Here is a 21,733-nt window from a genome sequence, read left to right on the forward strand (position 1 = left end):
GAGAAGAAAGAGACAAAATCTTGGCTTTAATATCAAGAGCCAAAGCCTGGGGTAATGAGAACAAACAACTTACGTCAAAAGCCACAGAGGAGAGAATACAAAATGAGGGGTAGGACTAGAATCTCATACACCTTGGTAGGTGCAGGGAAGTTAAGTATTCACAAGCATACAGCTACCCTCACCCACAATCACAGTCAGCATAAGAAGCCTCTACCATGGACGCAGTGAGGAAAGAGGAATAGAGGTCCATTCAAAGACCAAATAAGGTGACAAATAAGGGTATGTCCTGATGCTACGACTCACACAAATCCCCTCCTTCCAGTTGAGATTACTCCCTGAGAAAAGGGTAGGACTGGGAAGAGGGCAGAAAGAATCCTGAATTTGTCGGTTTATCCTAAAGAGACTGAGTTCTAAACCAGAAGTAACTAGGTGGGTTATCCTGAATTGGCAAGTTTACTTTTCAGCTTTCATTAAAAACGGTTGAGATGGTGAGGTGCTGGTTATGAGCTACATTGAGTTTAGTTACAGAAAATTAAGTTATATTTTTGCACACCTGAGTTGTGACTGAAATTTCAACCACTATATGTGCTAATTCTGGTTTTAAAGAGTTACAGAGTTAAAAAGCTGGAGAAACACCCTGCTCTCAAACTTTGGTGTAAAAATCTATCCTGTCAAAATCAGAAGGACTCTCTTAGGGAAGCTTCAAGCAGGTCAACAGGATGGACTTCGCAAATCCCACTAGTAGGTGTAGTGCTGGTTCCTCACCCTCACCCTTCCTTGCTGGACCTGCTGCAAAGAAGCAAAGAGGAAGCCATGCAGCACTCACTGAAAGCCAGTTTCTCCCTCCAAGGCCAGGAAAGGAGTCAGCCTCTGTTATGTCATGATCTTTCTAAAACCAGAGGGTTGCTAGTTATGTGTACCTGATAGAACTGAAAGTTGGAAAGGGAAATAAGGGAGAGTTGGAGAGGAGAAGAGCAATGTGGAAAGGGGAGATAAGAGCAGGAGAAAGCAGGGGGGACAGAGGGAGCTGGGAAGGGGAATATAAAAATGGGAGAAGGGTGAATGGAGAAAGAAGGATGAGAGCAAACCCAGAGAGAGCTAACTGAAGGAAGAGGTGGGTTATTAAAAAGGAGATGGAAGGAAACCTGGAAAAAGGTGGCAGTAGGAAGAAAGAGAAAGGCCTTGCATTACCCCTTTCTGGCCATGTATGGCTCACCAATCTTGGGCTTAAGGGAATTTCATATTCCTCCGGGATGGATAAGGACATAGGGAAAGGAAACACCTCTTTCCTTTCAGTGCTTCTTCCTAGCAAAAGGTAGTCCTGGGGAGTCCTTCTTGCCCCCCACAGCCTGACTAGGTACAGTGAGAGACTAGAGGCCCAGGAAGCCACTTCACCATGTCGTCGATGGCATCTTTCACTGCTGTTATGGACAGCACCACCATCAGGGGTACCACAGTCGTGTACCATGCCAAGGAGGAGATCTGGGGAATCAACTGAAAGACGGACGGGGAGAGAAACTTGGGTCAAAAAACTTAAAGGACAGTGTATTCCCTCCCAATCCCCACCCCACCACCATTTTCCCCTCCCTAGATTTATAATAAATTCAACTATCCTAGTTGCTTTCCATTGTTGTAGCCTCCAGACAACCACCCAAAAATCAGGAAACACCTCCTAAGAAAGGATTAAAGAAGAGGAGATGGTAAATTGCTATGTATCTGTCCTGAACTCTAATACCCTTGTCTTGATGGCAAAGAGCCATTTCTCCTCTGATAATGAAGGTGCTGGGGGTAGGGCTGTAAGAGTGGACACAGGAAAACCACATAACCTCCCACACCCCTCCAGCACAAGGAGAAATGAGATGATCCGTCTCTCTCTCCCAACTTGTGCCTACCCCGCTCTGCTTCCTTGCCCTGTGCTTGTGTTCTAAACCATTCTCCTCCCTCAGCACTCCTGTGTGTTAACTTTCTGTCAGGGAGGCTGGGACAAGAAGGAGGAATGGGATGGCAGCTGAGGTTGGGGTGAAGAGTCAAGTCTGTGGCCTTTTATGGTTAAGCTGAACTGTGGCCGTGCAGCCATGATGAGGGAGCACCCCTTACTCGGGACTTGGCGACCTTGTCCCCTTCCTCTTGTAGAGGCTTGTTTCACCCTGGCTAATCCTGACCACAGCTACTCTAGGAGACTGGCCTGAGACTCCAGCCATCCATTTGCCTGTTATCTAAAGAGAGAAGACATCTCTCAGTTTAAGGAGGAGAAGAACTGATTACATAACCTGACCCCAGAGAGGCTGATAAAATACTTTGTGGAAAAGGCCCTAAAAGGCAATACCTGTAGGAAAAGCAAAAAGAGGAAATATGCATTTGCAAGTCTCTGGAACTGTTCAAACAGGTTCATAGGCAAGAAGTTAAAGGCATTATATTTTGAGGTCTTGATGCTATTGTTCTGTGAGTAAAAGAACACAAGCACAATTAGACGAATGAAAGACCCCACCTCCCAGTCTTAACAAAAAGGACCAAGACCACTTCATGAAACAGGAAAAAGCCACAGCTCCCCAACATAGTGGGGAGCTTTTCTTTGAGGCCTAGAGAGGCCTAGAGTATGCAAAGTTGGCAGAGCTGATCAATATGGGACATTTTTAGGAGGGGCAGGATTTATTTATGCCCTGAATAGAATTCTTTGTTTATTGATGCCATTGATAATAATGATGATAATAAAATCAACAACAATAAAAACTTACACTTATTGAATAGTTACTATGTGTAAGGCACTCTTCTAAGCATTTTATATGGAGCAACTTATTTAATTCTCACAACCACCATATGAAGGGAGTAATATACTACCAACTTTTGAGGATGCAGAAATTGAGGCACTGAGGTTAATTTATTTGCCCAAGACCGCACAGTTACTTGCAGAGTTGAGATTGTGCTGTCCCCTGAGCCCCAGTTCACTTGTACAGCCATCCAAATGCTTTTTTTTTCTTAGAATCAGAAATCTTTCAGTTTCATCTTACCCTATGACCCAAGGTCCTTCTCAGCCCTAAACAGCAGGCAAGTTTGCCATTTGTGTTAGCTCTACTCAGAGCTCTCTAGTGAAGCTTTTCTTAGCCTGGCAATCCCATTTTGTTGTGCCTTTACATGTTGCTTTCAATGCTGAAGGATATCAGATGCCAAAAGCAAATTATTGTCTTTCAACCTTAGCCCACTGAAGGTTCCTACACTGGTTGCTCTCAGCATTGGAGACTCACTTGCCCCTTAACTGTCCTGACAGAGGTCTGAATAGTTTTGGCCTGCATCTAAGCTATTATTTTGCTGAGTGAAAATGGGAACTTGCTACCTCTTCAATCCTGATCTCAAGATGTTGACAAGACCATCTTACTTTCTACTTTGGGGTCTTCAGTCGTTTGACCTAAGATGTGAGAGTTTGGATCTAAGAGCTCAAGAAAAGCAGAAGAATGAGACCAAATAATCCCCTAAGGACAGGGCTTCTCCCCCCACCATCTCCATCTATAGGGCCTAATGAAAGAATAAACCCACCTGCAGTCCTGAAATACAGATACTGCTCAAGTGTGAAGAATCTCTTGCTGGGTCCTACCTTGGGAAGACATCTGAACTCTTCTGTCAGAGAACCAACATCATTCTGTACTAAGGCTAAAACTTGCCTTGGAAGGCTAGATAGGCTACCCAGTCAAGCCTTGCCTAAGGTCTATTTCCCTAGGGAAGGGAAGCTGGTCAAACATTTTAGCACTTAGGAGTTTAAAGATCCAAGTTAAACCTAGGATTTCCTTCGTGTTTCTCCATGATTTTCCAATTAATGATCAATCAAACACTATGTATTTCTCAAGGTTTGCTCTGTTCACAGCTCTATTATGGGCTATACTAGCAGAGGCTGAAAAAGAGTTAAACAAGATCTATCCTGGAGAGCTCACAGGTATGTCTTGAAAGGAGTTCTAACTAAATGACCTCTACGGTCCTTTCTAGCTCTGAGAGTAGGTTATTCTAACATAGAAATAGTTTTCTTGGATCATAAGATACTCTGAATTTCTTGGTGTCTAAGTCCAGATGACTCTGATACTTGGATCCAAAGTTCTTTTGATCTTTTGCCTTACTGAAGCAGCTGGCTTTCATTACTGATTTTCCATTTGATTTTATAGTTAATGTATTTCAGGTTTCTATTCATTTGGGTAGCATTTGTTTAGAAAACAAAGACAAAAGCTATCCCGATTCTGTTCAAGATAAATATAGCAGTACTTCTTTACTAACTTGGCAACTAGAGTGTTTTGTTCTACTCTTAAATGTCAAACCAGAAGCAATATCTCAAGAATGTAGAACATCTGCTTAACTATGAAATTCCTCAGTGTTTGGTTCTTTTGGCATGATAGAGGTGGCAGATTTTGGTTTGGGCTATTTGTTTATTTGGGCAGGGGTACCTGTTTGACTGCTAAAGCGGGGTATAGAGAACAGAAGGCCAAGTATATAATGAGAATCAGTAGTTAGGGGATTGAGAAGAGGAAAAGGAATAGGAATGGAAGTAATCAGAGAAATAGGATGAAAATGAGCAATGGATAGGCAGGGAAATGAAATGGTTGTTAAGTACATAATAGTCAAACCTGTTTATTTATTTGTCAGCTATCCAGCATATGTTTATTGAATGCCATTTATGTGCCAAATATTGTGATGGGAACAGTAGTTACAGAGATGAGTGAAACTTGTACCCTTTTGTCAAGGGGTAATAGTTTCTTGATGAAAGAAAACTAACATTTTTTTTTTCACAACCATATTTAACTCTAACAATCACCATGTATGGTGAACATTATTATGCTCTTTTTATAGATGAGGGAACTGAAGAAAAGAAGTTAAATAATGTGCCTAAGGATACAAGGTTAGTAAAGACTAGAGCTGTGTTCAAACTCAGGTCTGTCTGATGCCAAAACCTAGTTTTACTGCACCATAGAGCTTCTTATGTAGCTCTAGAAGGTAGAGAGGGGGAAACCTGTTCCCATGGCCATATCCTAAATATTGTTATTATCCAGAGCCTCTCTAACTCAGAAATCATAAATATCCTACAGAGACTACAAATATGTATATCTATGTATATATAGTATATACTTATAGCACTATATATATATATATCTACATGTGCACAAAGTAACATATATGTAAAAATTGCTTGTAATTATAAAAGATTGGAAACAATCCAATGTCAATTTAAAAGGAAATGGTTACATAAATGATGCTAAATCTGCCTAGGAAATACTATGCAGTTGAAAAAAGAAGGAAAAAGCTATCATGAAATTATAATTATGAAAACATCTCCAGGATATACTGATAAGGTTCAGAATAGTTTAAGAAAGTGGGAAAATGAGAATATATATTTGTATTTGCTTTATTTGCACAAAGAAGCACTGCTGAATACACAAGAAACTAATAAAAGTGGTTCCCTATAGCGAGCAGAGATGAGGGCAAGAATAGGGTGTTGGAGCATGACTTTTAAACATATATCTTTTTATGAGTTACTTATTTATAAATAAATTAAAAAGTGAAAAAAGAATCCAGTAGAAAATGGGCAAAGATCATTAACAGTAGTTTCCATAAAAAGAAATACAAAAGGCTAATTAACATGAAGAGATTATTGCTGTCACTCAAAATTAAGGAAAGATAGATAACAAAATGTCATTTTTCATCTAAGAGTCTGGCAAAGATAAAAAAGATTGATAATATCAAGTTTGGCAGGAATATGGAGAAGTGAGCAGTCTTTACTATAGGTAGAAATATAAATGGATATAATCTTTTTAGAGGGCAATCTGGCAATATGTATCAAAAATTTTAATGTGTTTTCCTTTTGACCCAGCCAATTCACTTCAAGGAAACTCTCATAATGTATATTCACACAAATGTGCTGAAGTATATGTAGTATAATGGTGCTCACTTAGGACCATTTATCATAGCAAAACACTGGAGAAATTTTTTTGGAGGGGACACCTGCATATAAATGGAGACATTTAAAATGATAATAAGAAACTGGTTGAATAAATTAAGGTATATTGATACAATGGAAAACTATGCTGCTATTAAATGAATTAGGAAGGTCTACACATATTGTCATAGAGAGATGTCTAAGTGAAAAAAGGAAGTTGTAGAACTATGCTTTCATTTGTGCAAGCTACAATATTTCTTTTCTAGAAGATATATATAAAACCCAAAATTTGAGACACATTCTCCCCTGAGTCTAGGTCACCGTATTAATTTGGTTTCTGAGCCCTCACTGTACCAGCCCTCATTGTATAGGAGCTTGAAAGAAAGTAGAACCTATGTTGTAGAATCTACATCTACAAAGAATTTCCTGCCTCACTGACAACGGGGATTATTAGAGGAAAATACCAGCCCCCTCCTGAAATAGCTAGAGACCTGATACTCACCGGATATCCGAACAGACTGTTAAATTCTCTGTTGTTGGCTTGCAGATACCTCTCTTGTTCTGAAAAAGAAGAGAAAAATGATGAGAAGGATGCCCCTCTGTAGATCAGCCTGGGATGCTGGCTGCTAATGAAGACTTCACTAGCTTCTCACACTTTCTCACTGAGGGTATCTGCCCACAAATAGGATTTTGTCTCTTTATTCAAAGAATCAAGAAATACAATAAAAATAGAAACCCTAAAGTGTTTGTTGAAGCTTTCTAGAGGAAAGAGGACAAGTAACTTCTGAGGAGTTCTCCACCATTAATGCTTCTAGTAATCCTAGATTATGTTTCTACAGACAACAAGCTGGTGTGCACCAACATTACTGCCAAACACAGAAACCCAGTTCTCCTTCATAAGTTAATTACAGAGCCATAGTCTAAGATATCTGAGGTTCATTCTAAGGCAGCCTTTCCTAAACTTGCTTGACTAAATTTGAATTAATAAATAATTACTGAGCATCTACTGCACAGAAACCAGTGTGCTGGATGCTGTGGGGAGATAAAAAGATGAGTAAGGCAGAGTCCTGACTTCAAGGGACTTGCAATTTAGTGGAGTCAGCCTGATAACAACACCACATACAAAATCATCACATCAAAACACATAGGTGTTACAAACTATTACAAGTAGCCCATTATCATGTTATGAAAAGTATTAAAACTGTATATTATCAATAGATCTTTCTGTCCTGAATAAAACATTCCTACAGCCTCTTCGATTCTTCATTGATTCAACAAGCATTTACTGAGTTCTTAGCTGGTGTCAGGCCCTGTGTTATGAACACTCACATACGACTTTTTATGTGAACATGTTTTCATTTCTCTTGGGTATAAACATAGGAGTAGAATTGCTGGGTCATATGGTAACTCTAGTTTTAACATTTTGAGGAACTGCCAAAAAGGTTTTCACAGCATTTGCACTATTTTACATTCTCACTGACAATGTATGAGAATTCCAATTTCTCCATATCCTTGCCAACACTTGTTATTGACTGTTTTTTATTTTAACCATCTTAGTGGATATGAAGTAATATCTCTTTGTGATTTTGATTTGCATGTTCATAATGACTAATGGTGACATTGAGTATCTTTTCATGTGTTTTATTGAACAATTTATATACCTTCTTTTTTTGATTTGTTTTGTTTTTTTAATGAGAAAGGAAATTTTAAATTAATTAATTAATTTTGGCTGTGTTCGGTCTTTGTTGCTGCCTGAGGTCTTTAGTTGCAGCGAGCGGGGTCTACTCTTTGTTGCAGTGCGTGGGCTTCTCATTGCGGTAGCTTCTCCTGTTGCGGAGCACAGCCTCTATGTGCACAGGCTTCAGTAGTTGCAGCACGTGGGCTCAGTAGTTGCAGCGCATGGGCTCTAGGGTGTGCGGGCTTCAGTAGTTGTGGCGTGCGGGCTCAGTAGTTGTGGCTCACGGGCTCTGGAGCGCTGGCTCAGTAGTTGTGGCACACAGACTCAGTTGCTCCATGGCATGTGGGATCTTCCCAGACCAGGGATTGAACCCGTGTCCCCTGCATTGGCAGGCGGATTCTTAACCACTGCGCCACCAGGGAAGTCCTATATATCTTCTTTGGAGAAATGTCTATTCAGATTCTTTGCCCATTTTTAAACTGGGTTAATTATCTTTTTAATCACTGAGCTATGCATTCTTTATCTATTCTGAATAGAAATCAGTTATCAGATATGTGATTTGCAAATATTTTATCCCACTCTGGTTTTAAATGTCATTTTTATAATGTACTAAATTCTAACATATTGAATATAATTCTGGGTTTTCTATTAAGTTCCGTTGTTCTATCCATCTTTAAAAATATTTTTTTTAAATTGAAGTACAGTTGGTTTACAATATTGTGTTAGTTTCAGGTGTACAGCAAAATTATTCAGTTACACATATATATTTTTTTCAGATTATTTTCCATTATAGCTATTACAAGATATTTAATATAATTCCCTGTGCTATACAGTAAATCCTTGTTGCTTATTTTATGTATAGTAGTTTTTATTTGTTAATCCCATACTCTTAATTTATCCCTCCTTCCATTCATCTTTTAAATTATGTAACTTTTAATATAGGATAGCAAGTCTTCTTTTTTAAAGAAGACTTCTTGGCTACTCTTGTCTATTTTCTCTTCTAGATAAACTTCAGAATCATTTTGTCCAGTTTGCTCAAGATTAGAGTTTTTTTTTTTTTAATAAATTAATTTTATTTATTTATTTTTGGCTGTGTTGAATCTTCATTGCTGTGCATGGACTCTCTCTAGTTGTGGTGAGCAGGGACTACTCCTTGTTGTAATGCGTGGGCTTCTCATGGCGGTGGCTTCTCTTGTTGTGGAGCACGGGCTCTAGGCGTGCGGGCTTCAGTAACTGTGGCACGTGGACTCAGTAGTTGTGGCTCACGGGCTCCAGAGTAGTGCAGGCTCAGCAGTTGTGGCGCATGCACTTGGATGCTCCGGCGGCATGTGGGATCCTCCTGGACCGGGGCACGAACCCGTGTCCCCTGCATTGGCAGGAGGATTCTTAACCACTGCGCCACCGGGGAAGCCCCAAGATTAGAGTTTTGACTAGAGATGAAGACAAATAAAATTTTATTCACTAAAATTCTGTGGATAGAGTGAAAGTGGGTTATTAGAAAAGGCAGAGCTACCTCCCATGGGAAGAACAGTCAGGTCTGGAAAATCACACTTCTTTCCTCAGGGGGCTAAGATGGTAGACTTCTGAAAGCTGAGGAAAGAGCCAATGATAAGACAGGGACTTTTATAGTTCTTCATGTAATTTCCTTTATTCCTCCTCTGGTTGTCAGCAAAAATGACTAAACATCATGAAATCAGCACAAGACTAAATTTCTTACAGAAAATATAAGGGGCCAAAGTCTGCACAATGGGCAGTGCTTGAAGTTCAGAGATTTGCACAAATTGTAGGAAAGGTGAAACTGGGATGTTTACCTCCTTTTACTCAGGATTTGAGTACACAGATTTGGAAATTACACAGATTAATCTGGAGAGAGTTGACCTTTTTGCACTATTAGTCCCCCATCCAGTAGCATACTACATCCCTGGAGGGAGACTGGTGTGACCCCAGGAAGCCATTTCTTTGTGCATGATGATCATGTCTGTACAATCAGCTTGCTAGCAATACATAAACAAGTGGCTATAAGTCTTCCCTGGGCTAGTTTACCACCCAGCTATGCAGCTTATAGTTTGTTCTCCTGCACTAGTGTATTTCTTTCTTGTTTCATTCTTGTGATTACTAGGATTAGCTGAATAAAGAGAGGGGAAGTTGAGATGGGACTGATAGGATGTTTTGTTTTGTACTCTGTTTTGACTAGTTAGTGGCTTATTTACAATCTGGTGATACAACAGCTTCTGCTAACCATTATAACTTAGGTTATCCAAAGCAGTGGAACATGTATGGCTCAGATAATTTAGCTGTGTCTAGGATGTAGAGCTGCTGCATGACCTATACTCTTTCTGCAGGGACTTTCTCAGGGGCCCAGATGGCTGACTGATTAGGGCAGAGTACCAGGGTAGTACTGGTGTTTCGACTGACGTTGAGATTTCCAATCCATAAGCAGGCTACTTTTCTACTATGTTCATGCTCAATTTGCTCAGGCATTGGTGAATAAAATCAGTCTCTCTCATGCCATTTGCCCCTCCAACCATACCCAACAGACCAGCACAGCCCCTCAATTTATTCAAAAATATTATTTTACGCCTCTTGATAAAGTTCTAATATTTTCTTACTGAATTTCACATTTCTTATTAAATTTAATCCTAGATATCACTAACTATTTTTTTAACTTAATAAAGGTCTAACAGGTTTTCCCAGCAATTTATCTGGGTGCAACAGGCTATTCTCTCTAAGCCCGGCAACCCCAAGGGATACATGGAGTTGAGGCTCTGCAAAACAACTAAATACATACGTCCCTCTTTGAGTTTAGGAGTAAAGTAAAGCAGGTAGATCCCAAAGTTCAGAGCCTGAGTTGGTGGAGACAGATGGAGACTTCTAAGTTGGGGACGGCATTAACCAACACCTAGTTCTGGCTCTTTGATCCCCGACCTGCTATGAAAGAAAAGGAAAGAAGAAGGAAAGTAGGATTTTCACCAGGAAGGGAAGAGCAACTGAAGGCTATAAAGTTGGTTTTCATAAGATGCCTCTAAAAAAAGGAAAAGCAGGAACAATGAGAAAAGTGGTTAAAACTTCAGTTTGCACAAGCATCTAGGAGAAGAAACTAAAAGTCCGAGAGAAAAAGAAGACAAGCTTAAGGAAAGAAGGTAGCAAGTCATGTTTGAGATAATAAAGGCAGAAAAAATTTTTGGATGAGATAATGAAAGATTAATTCAAGATTCCCTAGGGCTTGTGAATATTGTTGAGAAAAGACTGGGATGACCAAGTGTTTTCCCCAACACTTTGTTAATTCAAAGTTTATTTCTGTTTGGCTGAAACAAGAGTGACAAAATGTGAATTATGGATGAGAGGTTAGAGCTACAGAAGATTGAAAATTAGCTTAGACAAGGAGAGTCTAGGAGATGGTCTAGTTGAAGTAGTCATGGCTATGGAATTCAAGGGGACAAACACCTAGCTCTAGCCTCTGGTGACTGTGGAAAATGCATCCTTCATTGGGAACTAAGGGTTGAGTCTACAGCCTGTTCAGCGAAGGCCTGGTTTCACAAAGACCTGTGCTGGGAGCTGGCCTGAGGGTGGTAAAAATCACTGAAATGAAAGGGTCAGACATCTTGGCGAAGCAAGGCAACTTGGTATTATAAAATGTGCAGTTGACTTAGAGTTAAAAACATGGCAGGCTTCCACAGTGGTTAAGAACATAGGAACTCGGGACTTCCCTGGTGACGCAGTGGTTAAGAATCTGCCTGCCAATGCAGGGGACATGGGTTCGAGCCCTGGACCGGGAAGATCCCACATGCCACAGAGCAACTAAGCTCGTGCACCACAACTACTGAGCCTGTGCTCTGGAGCCTGCGAGCCACAACTACTAAAGCCTGCACGCCTAGAGCCCGTGCTCCGCAACAAGGGAAGCCACCACAATGAGGAGCCTGCGCACCACAACGAAGAGTAGACCCTGCTCACTGCCGCTAGAAAAAGCCTGCGGGCAGCAACGAAGGCCCAACGCAGCCAAAAATAAATAAATTTATATTAAAAAGAAAAAGAACATAGGAACCATATTCAATATCTTGTAATAACCTATAATGGAAAAATAATCTGAAAAAATATATATAACTGAATCACTTTGCTGTACACCTAAAACTAACACAATATTGTAAATAAACTATATTTCAATTAAAAAAAAAAAAGAACATGGACAATTGAGTCAGACTTCCAGGGTTCAAATCTCAGTCTTTCACTCACCAGCTACATAGCCTTGAGGAAGTTACTTAACCTTTCTGAGACTCATTTTCTTCATCTGTAAAATGAATGATAATAATACCTACTCATAAAGTTATTGTGAGGATTAATAAATTGAGGCATGCAAAACACTTAAGAACAATTCCCAATACATCAAAAAATGCTCAGAAAATTTTAGCAGTTCTAGACTGGGCTTTGTGACTAAACTGTTAAGTGACTTAGGGCAAGTCATTTTCCATCTCTGGGCTTTAGTTTCCTCATGTGTAAAACGGGATAGTAAAATCTACCTTATCTGCTAATATGAGGGTTAAATGAGATGGTACTCATAAACTGTCTACATAATACCTGACACATCAAAAGTACTCATTAAATGATATTTTTTTGTCCTTTATCTTATGCTATGTCAAGGAGATTCCACAAGGATCACTGATACAGTTGTCTGTGCTCAAAGTAGAGTTTGAACTTTCAGCTATCTCCTGTGGATATACTAAGCTGACTCAGCCAGTAAAGAAGAAAGGGTACAAAAGCCACAGTCTAGTGATGGAAAATCCCTTGGTGGGATGTTAGTAGGAGAGAAGTGTCAAAGTAGGAGAAGCCTCTAAGTATGTACTTAAGAGTTTTGAATCAAATGCTAGAGTGAAAAACATAGCTCTTATGCAATCTTGATGTAATCCAATCTCAAGTTTTAGGAGTTAAAGCTACAGAAAATTGGAGATGCACCCAGAGAAGGAAATGGTAGAAACTAAAAAGGAAAATGGGCTCTGTAAGAGGGAACTGGAAAAAGTGGCACACAGAAAGAAAAAGAAGCAGGAGGAAGAAGGAGGGAGGGAGAAAAAGGAAGTCAGGCCAGGTGGTCAGGAGGCAATCAGTCTTAGGAGGTTCTGAGCAAATACCTCCTTGCTCACAGTGGGAAAGCAATCACAAATAGGATTTTCCAACTAAAGACAGAAGAGCAGTGAGATGACCTTTAGGAGTGCAAGTCTCTAACCAGGGGATTAGTCAAGGTCCCCTCTCCTTACACCACCAGACTCCCAGATCAAGGAAGCCCAGGTGCTGGTGAGAGAAACTCAGCAATAACCCCCTGCTGTCATTCTAGATCAACAGGCCTAGGTGATTTCACCCAAGTCACTTAATGCGTATGACTGAAACTTACCCATCTCTAAAAATCAGTGAAGAGAGTGCCAGGGGAAGGATAACTGACCAAGTTCTGGAATTTCTGCTCAGATTAGTTGGAATCAATTTACAGTAGGAATTCTGGAATTTCTTAGATTCCAAATGATCACAATTTATCCTAGTAGTCAAAAAGCATAATGGGAACATTATAGCTATCAGTTGATTTAGCTGCCCATATGGCTTCCAGTCTTGGGTACACAAGAACATTTATATTTCATCTCTCCAGACTGCATCTCTAAGATATCTTGAGTGCAGTCACCAGATGATATTTCTATCTAAAGAATGGTATGAAGAATAGCTAAATGACATAGCTGAGAGTCATCATGGGAAAGTCCAGGGTCAGCGGTCCTGCGGAAGAGGCAGTAACTAATTTGCTGTCTCATCACCATTTCATTACGTGTTTCTGGTTCAGTCTACCCATTGCTATGTCTCATGGTTTACATTCAGCTCATTTATAATACTTCTAATACCATCTTCTCCCACTAAACAAAGACCTCCTTAAAGATAGAGACCATGTCTTTTTTACTTTTTTCTTTTCTTTAAATCTCTGTATCCCACTGGTTAGCTCAGCATTAGGCCCTGGATTTAACACAAATTTGTTGAATGAACAAGCACACAAGTGAATAGATGCTTAGAAACACATTCTGTTGAATCATGGTCAGATTTCTGTCCAAACCCCTCCAAAGGAGAATAATCACCTCCTCCTCCTTGTGGGAGTATCTATATTATCACAGAACAGCTGGACTGAAAGAGAAACCCCAGCTAAGACTAATTCTTTGTTGATCTTTCTAAGGTCAGCAAACAGGAGGATAATCAGCATGACTGAAGAGGGTGAGTAGAGTTGCAGTGTCAAAAACAACCTGGAGAGGAAGCTCTCTAAAACCTTGAAGGTCATGAAAATTCTAGTTCTTGAACTACTGTAGCGCTCCTGTTACCATGCCTCTGATCATCCTCTGTAGCTTCACTAATTCTTCTGTCCAAGTTTAGCAGAACAAGACTAGAATTGCTCAAAGGACAAGACACTAAAGAAAAGAAAGATAGTAAAAAGCAAAAAAAAAAAAAAAAAAAAAGTAAACCCTCATTTATTAACAGGATGTCATACAAGATTGATTTGGCTGACACAATTCAGAATGTGCTCAAAACCAAAGTCCCCTCACCCTACTCCTCTTGGAGACCTTCGTTTTTTTCCCCTTTCCTCTCCAAGGGAGAAGCTGACAGAAACATCAACTGGGAGATGGGAGTTGAGAGTGGTGCTTTACCATTCTGACCTCATTTGAAATGTAGAACTAATGATTTCTCATCAATGTGGTAAAGGTAAAAACCATCATGTTTGACTGAACTACTAGACATCACTTTCAGTGCTTCTCAATCATAAAACCTTCCTTGGGATAGGAGATGAGAGGTTGGGAAAGTTATGATAAAGGCCATCAGAAACAAAATGCCATTCACACAAAGCTGGACCTAAGAGCAAACCCTGGTGATGCCAAAGAAACAATTTAACTATAAAAGATTCAAAATTTAATTCCCTTTGTTTAGCATTGCCAGATTTAGCAAATAAAAATACAAAAACAAAATATGTCCCAAATATTACATGGGGCATACTTACACTAAAAAACTATTCATTGTTTACTAAAATTCAAATTTAACTGGGAATCATGTATTTTATCTGGCTACCCTGACTTTTACTGAGGTCAAGAAAAGTTCCTACAAATTAATTCAATTGTTGCTTTAAATTTTCTAAATAAACAGAATTCTAGAAACTAGCTCTAAAAATTTTAGATGTCTGTTTTATTTTAAATAACTTTATTGAGATATAATGTACATTCTATACATGCATGTGTTTAAAATAAAATGTACAATTCAATGGTGTTTGTTATGTTCACAGAGTTGTGCAACATTGATGTCTATTTTTTTGTGTTTATTTAGATGTGGTGTTGCATAGGATTCTATTACTAAGGCTCTGATTAATTTTCTGCCCTACATGCTGCAATATCTATGCCCTCTTCCTTCGTACTATTTCTTCTTCTGTCCTTTCTTTCTAGTTTCTCCAACTTAGTTTTTTTCCTTTGCGATTACACTTTTTTCTTTAATTATTTTTCAAATCACCAAAGTAAAGCAAACATATTTTACCTGTAAAAGATCCAAACTCAAAAATATAGAGAGAAAAAATATAAAGTTTCCTTTCCCACGCCTTCTCCCTTTCCTAAGGAAACCACAGTTAACAGATTGGCGTATATCCTTTGGGGGTCCCTTCCTTAGAGTATTTACTTACAAACATATACATATACACAAACACCTATATGTGTTTGTTAAACAAATGAGATGCTACTATATGTATTGCTCTGCTAGTTGCTTTTTTCTTTTCATAATATGTATTGTAGATCTTTCCATGTCAATACATACAAGTGTATCTCACCCTTTTGAATTTACTACCTAGTATTATTTAACTACCTATCAATACTTATTAATAATTTTTACTGTTGTGTTGTGGTAGTGGTGATGATAACAATGATGATATTTGTATCAATATATGTGTATGGGTGGTAAAGCTGAGGGAAAGGAGAAGTATAATAAATGGGACAAGCTTGTAAACTCTCCAGGACAGAGGGAACTCTGTAGGCACTGGGCTAGGTAGATAACTTAGTAGATAAACTCAACATATATGCAAAACAGTAAAGTAAAAGTTCAAGGCAGGATATTAATAAGATTTACAATGAATTGTAGAAACCCAAGAGAATTGAAGTCCACACAAAAACTTGTACATAAATGTTTATAGCAGCATTGTTTATAATAGCCAAAAAGTGGAAACAATGTAAATATCTATCAACTGATGAACAGATAAACAAATAGTCGTGTGCCCATACAATGAAATGATATTCAGCCGTAAAAAGGAATGAGGTACTAATATATGCTACAATATGCATGAACCTTGAAAACATTAAGTGAAAGAAGCCGGTCACAAAAGGCTATATATTACTTGATTCTATATATATGTGTATATATTATGCATATATCATGTGTAGAATAGACAAGTCCATACGGATAGAAAATAGATTAGTGGTTGCCAGTGGCTGGAGGTGGGGGGAATTGGGAGTGATTCCTAACGGGTACAGGGTTTCTTTTGGGGTGATGAAAATTTTCTAAAATTGAATTATGGTCATGGTTCACAATTCTGTGAGTGTACTGAAAATCACTGAGTTGTGTGCTTTAAAATGGTGAATTTTATGACAAGTGATATCTTAATAAGGCTATTATTTTTAAAAATTATAGAAATCAAGCACTATAGGAATTCAAGAAGGAAAGATAATGCCAGGGGCGTGGAGGGCACTGGTGGCTAGAGTTGCTGGAGAAGGCTTCATAGAGGACTTGCACTAAACCTAAAAGATGAATATAGATTCAATATATTGATAGATGTAGGGAACACGTATCTAGGCAGAAAAAAAGAACTTAATGAAATTTTCAGCACTGAGACTAGACAAGTTGTATGATAGTACAGTAGGTAGGAAGAGTCTGAAGGAGGGAGGAAACAAGACTATAAAGTCAGGCTTTTAATGCAGGCTAATGACCTTAAATTTTATCTAGTAGCTGACAAAGAATCCCAGAAAGATTCTGAGCAGGGAAAAATGTGATAAAACTGGAATTTCAGAAAGATTAATATGACGTATTTACAGAGGAACACATTGCAGAATAAAGACTTAAAAGATTGCTGCAATAATCAATGCTTGAAACAGTGAGAGGTTGAACTAAGAAAGTAGTGAAAAATAGAAAGGAGAGAGTAGGTAAGCAAAATGCTGGAACAAGTCAACTCCACATCCACTCTATGTACTATGTGTTTTCCAACCAGAACAGGCTGATAGCCTGGAAAAGGGCAGAGTTACCTGCCAAATACTGGTTTTGCCACTGTTATTTTGTTGACTCAGGCCAACAGGATGGACCAGGATTAACTGCTCACTGCTCCAAACAGCACAAGCAATAACTCTACTGCAGTAGGTAGACTTAGCCTATCTGAAGGAATTCAGACCAAGAAAACTGGTTCCAATTACTTTTCATTGGTAAAAATTTTGACTTTTTGAAATGACCACATGTATAAACATTCAAGTTCTTAATTATCTTCCTGAATGGGAGCACCAAGCTCTTATAAATTACTTTTTACATAAACGTTTACCTAGTATTTACCATGTGCCAGTGCTTTACAAATATTACCTCATTTAATCCTCACAACATCCTTATGAGGTAGCCCCATTTTATGGATGAGAAGCTGTAGCATAAAGAAATTAAGAGATTTTCCCAAAAATAACAGTAAGTGGTGGAGCTAGGATTCAAACCTAGACAGTATGGCTCCAGAATCCACGGTCTTAACCACTGTGCCTCCCATATGACCTTGACTTCCTAGCACTTACCGTCGATATAATTTGACATTTCTCTGTGCTATTATTTAATGTCTTATTACTTAATTAAAGGCTGTCCCTCAGTAAACCATAATCTCCATTAGGGCTGGGATTCTGTCTAGTTTTGTGGCTATTGTATTGCCAGCATGTAGCACAGTGGCATTTGGTGATCAATAAATATTTGTTGAATAAATTAATCAGTCTTTATTGACTATCACATTCTTCATTAACCTTGAACTTACTGCTCCCTAAAGTATTTTGTCCTCTATATTTTCTTTTCTTAAAAAGTTATTTATTTGTTGAAGTATAGTTGATCTACAATGTTGTGTTAGTTTCTGGTGTATAGCAAAATGATTCAGCTATATGTGTATATATATTCTTTTTCGGATTCTTTTCCACTATAGTTTATTACAAGATATTGAATATAGTTCCCTGTGCTATACAGTAGGACCTTGTCATTTACCTATTTTATATATAGTAGTGTGTATCTGCTAATCGCTAATCCCAAACTCCTAATTTATCCCTCCCCCTCCTCTGCCTTTGGTTACCATAAATTTGTTTTCTATGTTTGTGTTTGGTTCTGTTTTGTAAATAAGTTCATTTCTATCATTTTTTTAGATTCCACATATAACTGATATCATATGATGTTTGTCTTTCTGTATGACTTACTGTACTTAGTATGATAATGTCTGGGTCCATCCATGTTGCTGCAAATGGCATTATTTCGTTCTTTTTTATGGCTGAGTAATACTCCATTGTGTGTGTATATATATCTGTATCTTCTTTATCCATTCATCTGTCAATGGATGTTTAGGTTGCTTCCATGTCTTGGCTATTGTAAATAGTGCTGCTATGAACATAGGGGTCCATGTATCTTTTTGAATTATAGATTTGTCTGGATATATGCCCAGGAGTGGGATTGTTAGATCATATGGTAGCTCAATTTTTAATGATTTGAGGAACCTCCATACTGGTTTTCCACAGTGGCTGCACCAATTTACATTTCCACCAGTGTTGGAGGGCTCCCTTTTCTCCACACCCTCTCCAGCATTTGTTATCTGTATATTTTTTGATAATGGCCATTCTGACCGGTGTGAGGTGGTACCTCACTGTAGTTTTTGATTTGCATTTCTCTAATAATTAGCAATGCTGAGCATCTTTTTCATGTGCCTACTGGCCATCTGCACGTCTTCTTTGGAGAAATGTCTATTTAGACCTTCTGCCCACTTTTTGATTGGGTTATTTGGGGTTTTTTGTTGTTGTTGTTATTGAATTGTATAAGCTGTTTGTATATTTTAGAAATTAAGCCCTTGTTGGTCACATCGTTTGCAAATATTTTCTCCCAGTCTGTAGGTTGTCTTTTCATTTGGTTTATGGTTTCCTTTGCTGTGCAAAAGCTTATAAGTTTGATTAGGTACCATTTGTTTATTTTTGCTTTTATTTCTATTGTCTTGGGAGACTGACCTAAGAAAACATTGTTACGATTTATGTCAGAGAAATGTTTTGCATATGTTCTCTTCTAGGAATTTTATGGTGTCATGTCTTATATTTAAGTCTTTAAGCCATTTTGAGTTTATTGTTGTGTATGGTGTGAGGGTGTGTTCTCGCTTCACTGATTTACACTGTCTGCCATATTCTCTGTTCATAAGAAGATGCAGGAGAAATTGGTCAGTTAGCCTGTTTTCCTCAACCCTCTCTCTTTCAGCAGTTCTGAGAGTAGGAGAGGACTTCTTGCTTTTTCCTTCTGTTGGGAGCTCCCTGACTTCCTCTTCCTAGAACCAGGGCCTGTGCCCTTGGAATGGGCTCCTTCCAGGAATCAGACAACTGCATAATGACAGAAAGTAAAGAAGGTATAGTGTGACCTTAAATCAGTGACCTAATTTCATTCTCTGCACCTTCTCCACTCCTCAAAAGGAAGCCTAAATATAGAACTACAGTCTGGCTTGCTTTCTCAAAATTTTATGTTAGAAAAAGATTTCTTTTTTCATGCCAGGCAGTTTCATTCTTAAAGGTGGCTTGGGTGTGATTACCCCAGCTCCTTTTAGTACTTTGAAACACCACAGGAAAGCACGGAAGTGGTACAGAAATCCTCTCTAACACCATAGCCAGATCCACTTGCTCTGTCTGCAAAAAGTCTGCAAAAGATGACTTAATTAGCCTCAGCAACTGCTTTTCACATTAACCACTTCTTTTTTAGCAGGAGGTGGTTGTGAAGGATGGGGAGAGGAAAAGGAACACATGCTTTCCTGATGAACTTCCAAATAAAAGTACAAAATAAATTAAGAGTACAGATAAAAGAACAAAAGATGAGCAAGTATAACTACTCAAATTAGAATTCTCAAATGACAGAACAAGGGAGCTTGAAATTGTAAGTACAAAGTATTTACTTCTGCAAAGTATATTTCCTTTCCTGGTCAGTTTGCTAAAATGGTAGTTTGGTAGGTTGGCCAGTCTATTTATCTGTCATACGTGCAAGTGCACACACATGTGCGGGCATGTGTGCACTTTTTACAGGCAACAATAATGACATACAGACTTAGAGTTCACCTACCTCCATTTTGTTTGTCCTCACTTTCCTTTTCAAATACAGACATTGCAGAGTAGTTCCAGTTAAAATTCCCTGGGATTTCTGTAAAGGAAATAAAAAAATTTAGAATGAGAATTTCTCATTGCCAATACCATTTTACTTAAATGAATGTTTAAGAAACTTGGAACTTGATCTCTGAAATCCAAAATAAATCTACCTCTAAAATACATGTGCTAAATTTTAGAATTCATTTCATACATCCTTATCATAAAGTTATATTTTCAAAACTTGGGAAACAGATTCCACTTCCTGGCAACCAAATCTAAGCTGATAACTATAATCTGCCAGAAAAATTAGCTGAAACTTGGAAACAGGAAAAATAAATTATTGGGTGATCTTTTAGTGAAGTTCTGGGCTTATACCTTTGATTAGTTTTCTGTTGGACTATTCTATAACCCCATAGGGCAGCAGTTAACTTGTAGATTTTCATCTAATATAGATATAAATATTTTCTCTCTGGTGGAAAAGATAACTCCAAAGGTTATGATTAATGTACTTTAGGACTTTAAATAGTTTTGTATATAATTGAGAAATCTTAACTTTTTTTTAATGAAATTGCCTATATATACACAGCTCCTAAATTTTTATTTGAACTGGTCTTAACATCTTACTGGTTCCCTCATTAATTAATGAGTTAAATAAAATCTGTGACATCTGTCCATTTTATATTTACATGAGAGTCATGTTTTTTAACCTTTTGAAAATTATGCTTTATCAAACCCCATGACTATGCTACACAGAAAACCCTTCTATCTCTCCATTCTTAACCCAATTCAAAAAAGGCCAAAAAAGTATGTTTATTTTAATTAATTAATTTCTTTCAGGTCTCCTAAGTCACTAAGTATGCATAAGCCAAGATTAGAAAATATTACATGTATTTTCATCTTAATTATCCCAAACAAGATTAGATGGGACAAAAATCCATAATTTTGAGGGGGAGTGTTAAGTCTAAGTAAAAGAGTATTTACAGCCAAGGGACGTTTGGCTGTCAGAAAAAAAAAATTCCTGGGCAACTGTGATCACTTTGGAATGAGAATGCATCTTCCAGTTCTGCCCTCAGTGAGTCCCAAGTGACCTCAGTAAGGATACAATTCATATTTCAATAATCTAGGCAGAGTTGCATCAAATAACTTTAGGAGCCAGGGAGTTAATAGCAGTTAGGTATAAAACAACAAGAAATGAAGTGCTGGGCATTGTGACCAATTGGTGAGTGCATGCTTCCTATAAAAGCATCCAAAGTTTTTAAAAAGTAAAATTAAATATTGTGTAGGCCGAAAAAATTCACTTGTGCTGCAAGTTTTGTACCCCAAGCTAAGGTCTGTTTCTTCTGTCAACAGAATCTGTGTGTTCCTAACGAACGTGAGCAGTTCTAATAGCATCACTCTCTAGGCACCCAGTCCTACCTTCAGTTGCCTGAGAATTCTCAGGGACCCCCACAGTAGGCTTGGGGTTCCTACTGCTGAGAAAGGAGAGCCAAGGATGGGAGGTCCTGAAGTTCTGGATTCTCTCCAACCCCTGCAGGGCCATCGACAGCTTTGAGAGGGTAGCCTGGCCAAATGCACACAAGCAGCACAGCTTGGAATTTGAAATGGTTGTGACACTTAACAGCCAGCCAGGGACCTGAGTAATGACTATTTAGCTGGAACCAGGCACTCACCCAATCTTGTGACGCTCTCTACACGCACATCACATTACATAGCTGCCAACTGGAAAATACATTTAAGCTGTTAAACTCAGAGGAGGAGGAGGAGAATGTGAGGGAAGGGAAG

At 38.5% G+C, this 21,733-nt stretch overlaps 1 protein-coding gene across 1 annotated transcript in view; it reads right to left on the reverse strand.

The window, feature by feature from the left end:
* Positions 1 to 21,491, reverse strand: part of LOC132427647 (phospholipid-transporting ATPase FetA-like) — a 71,663-nt gene extending 50,172 nt beyond the window's left edge. The window contains exons 1-5 of the mRNA XM_069540804.1: positions 21,368 to 21,491; positions 19,929 to 20,042; positions 6,414 to 6,472; positions 2,327 to 2,440; positions 1,396 to 1,494 (exon numbers count right to left, since the gene is read on the reverse strand). Coding sequence (XP_069396905.1) covers positions 1,396 to 1,494; positions 2,327 to 2,440; positions 6,414 to 6,472; positions 19,929 to 20,042; positions 21,368 to 21,491 — 510 coding nt within the window. The remainder of the gene's footprint in view (positions 1 to 1,395; positions 1,495 to 2,326; positions 2,441 to 6,413; positions 6,473 to 19,928; positions 20,043 to 21,367) is intronic.
* Positions 21,492 to 21,733: the final 242 nt, after the last annotated feature.

This window comes from Delphinus delphis, chromosome 6 (genome assembly GCF_949987515.2).
Source record: "Delphinus delphis chromosome 6, mDelDel1.2, whole genome shotgun sequence".
NCBI classification, from domain to species: domain Eukaryota; kingdom Metazoa; phylum Chordata; class Mammalia; order Artiodactyla; family Delphinidae; genus Delphinus; species Delphinus delphis.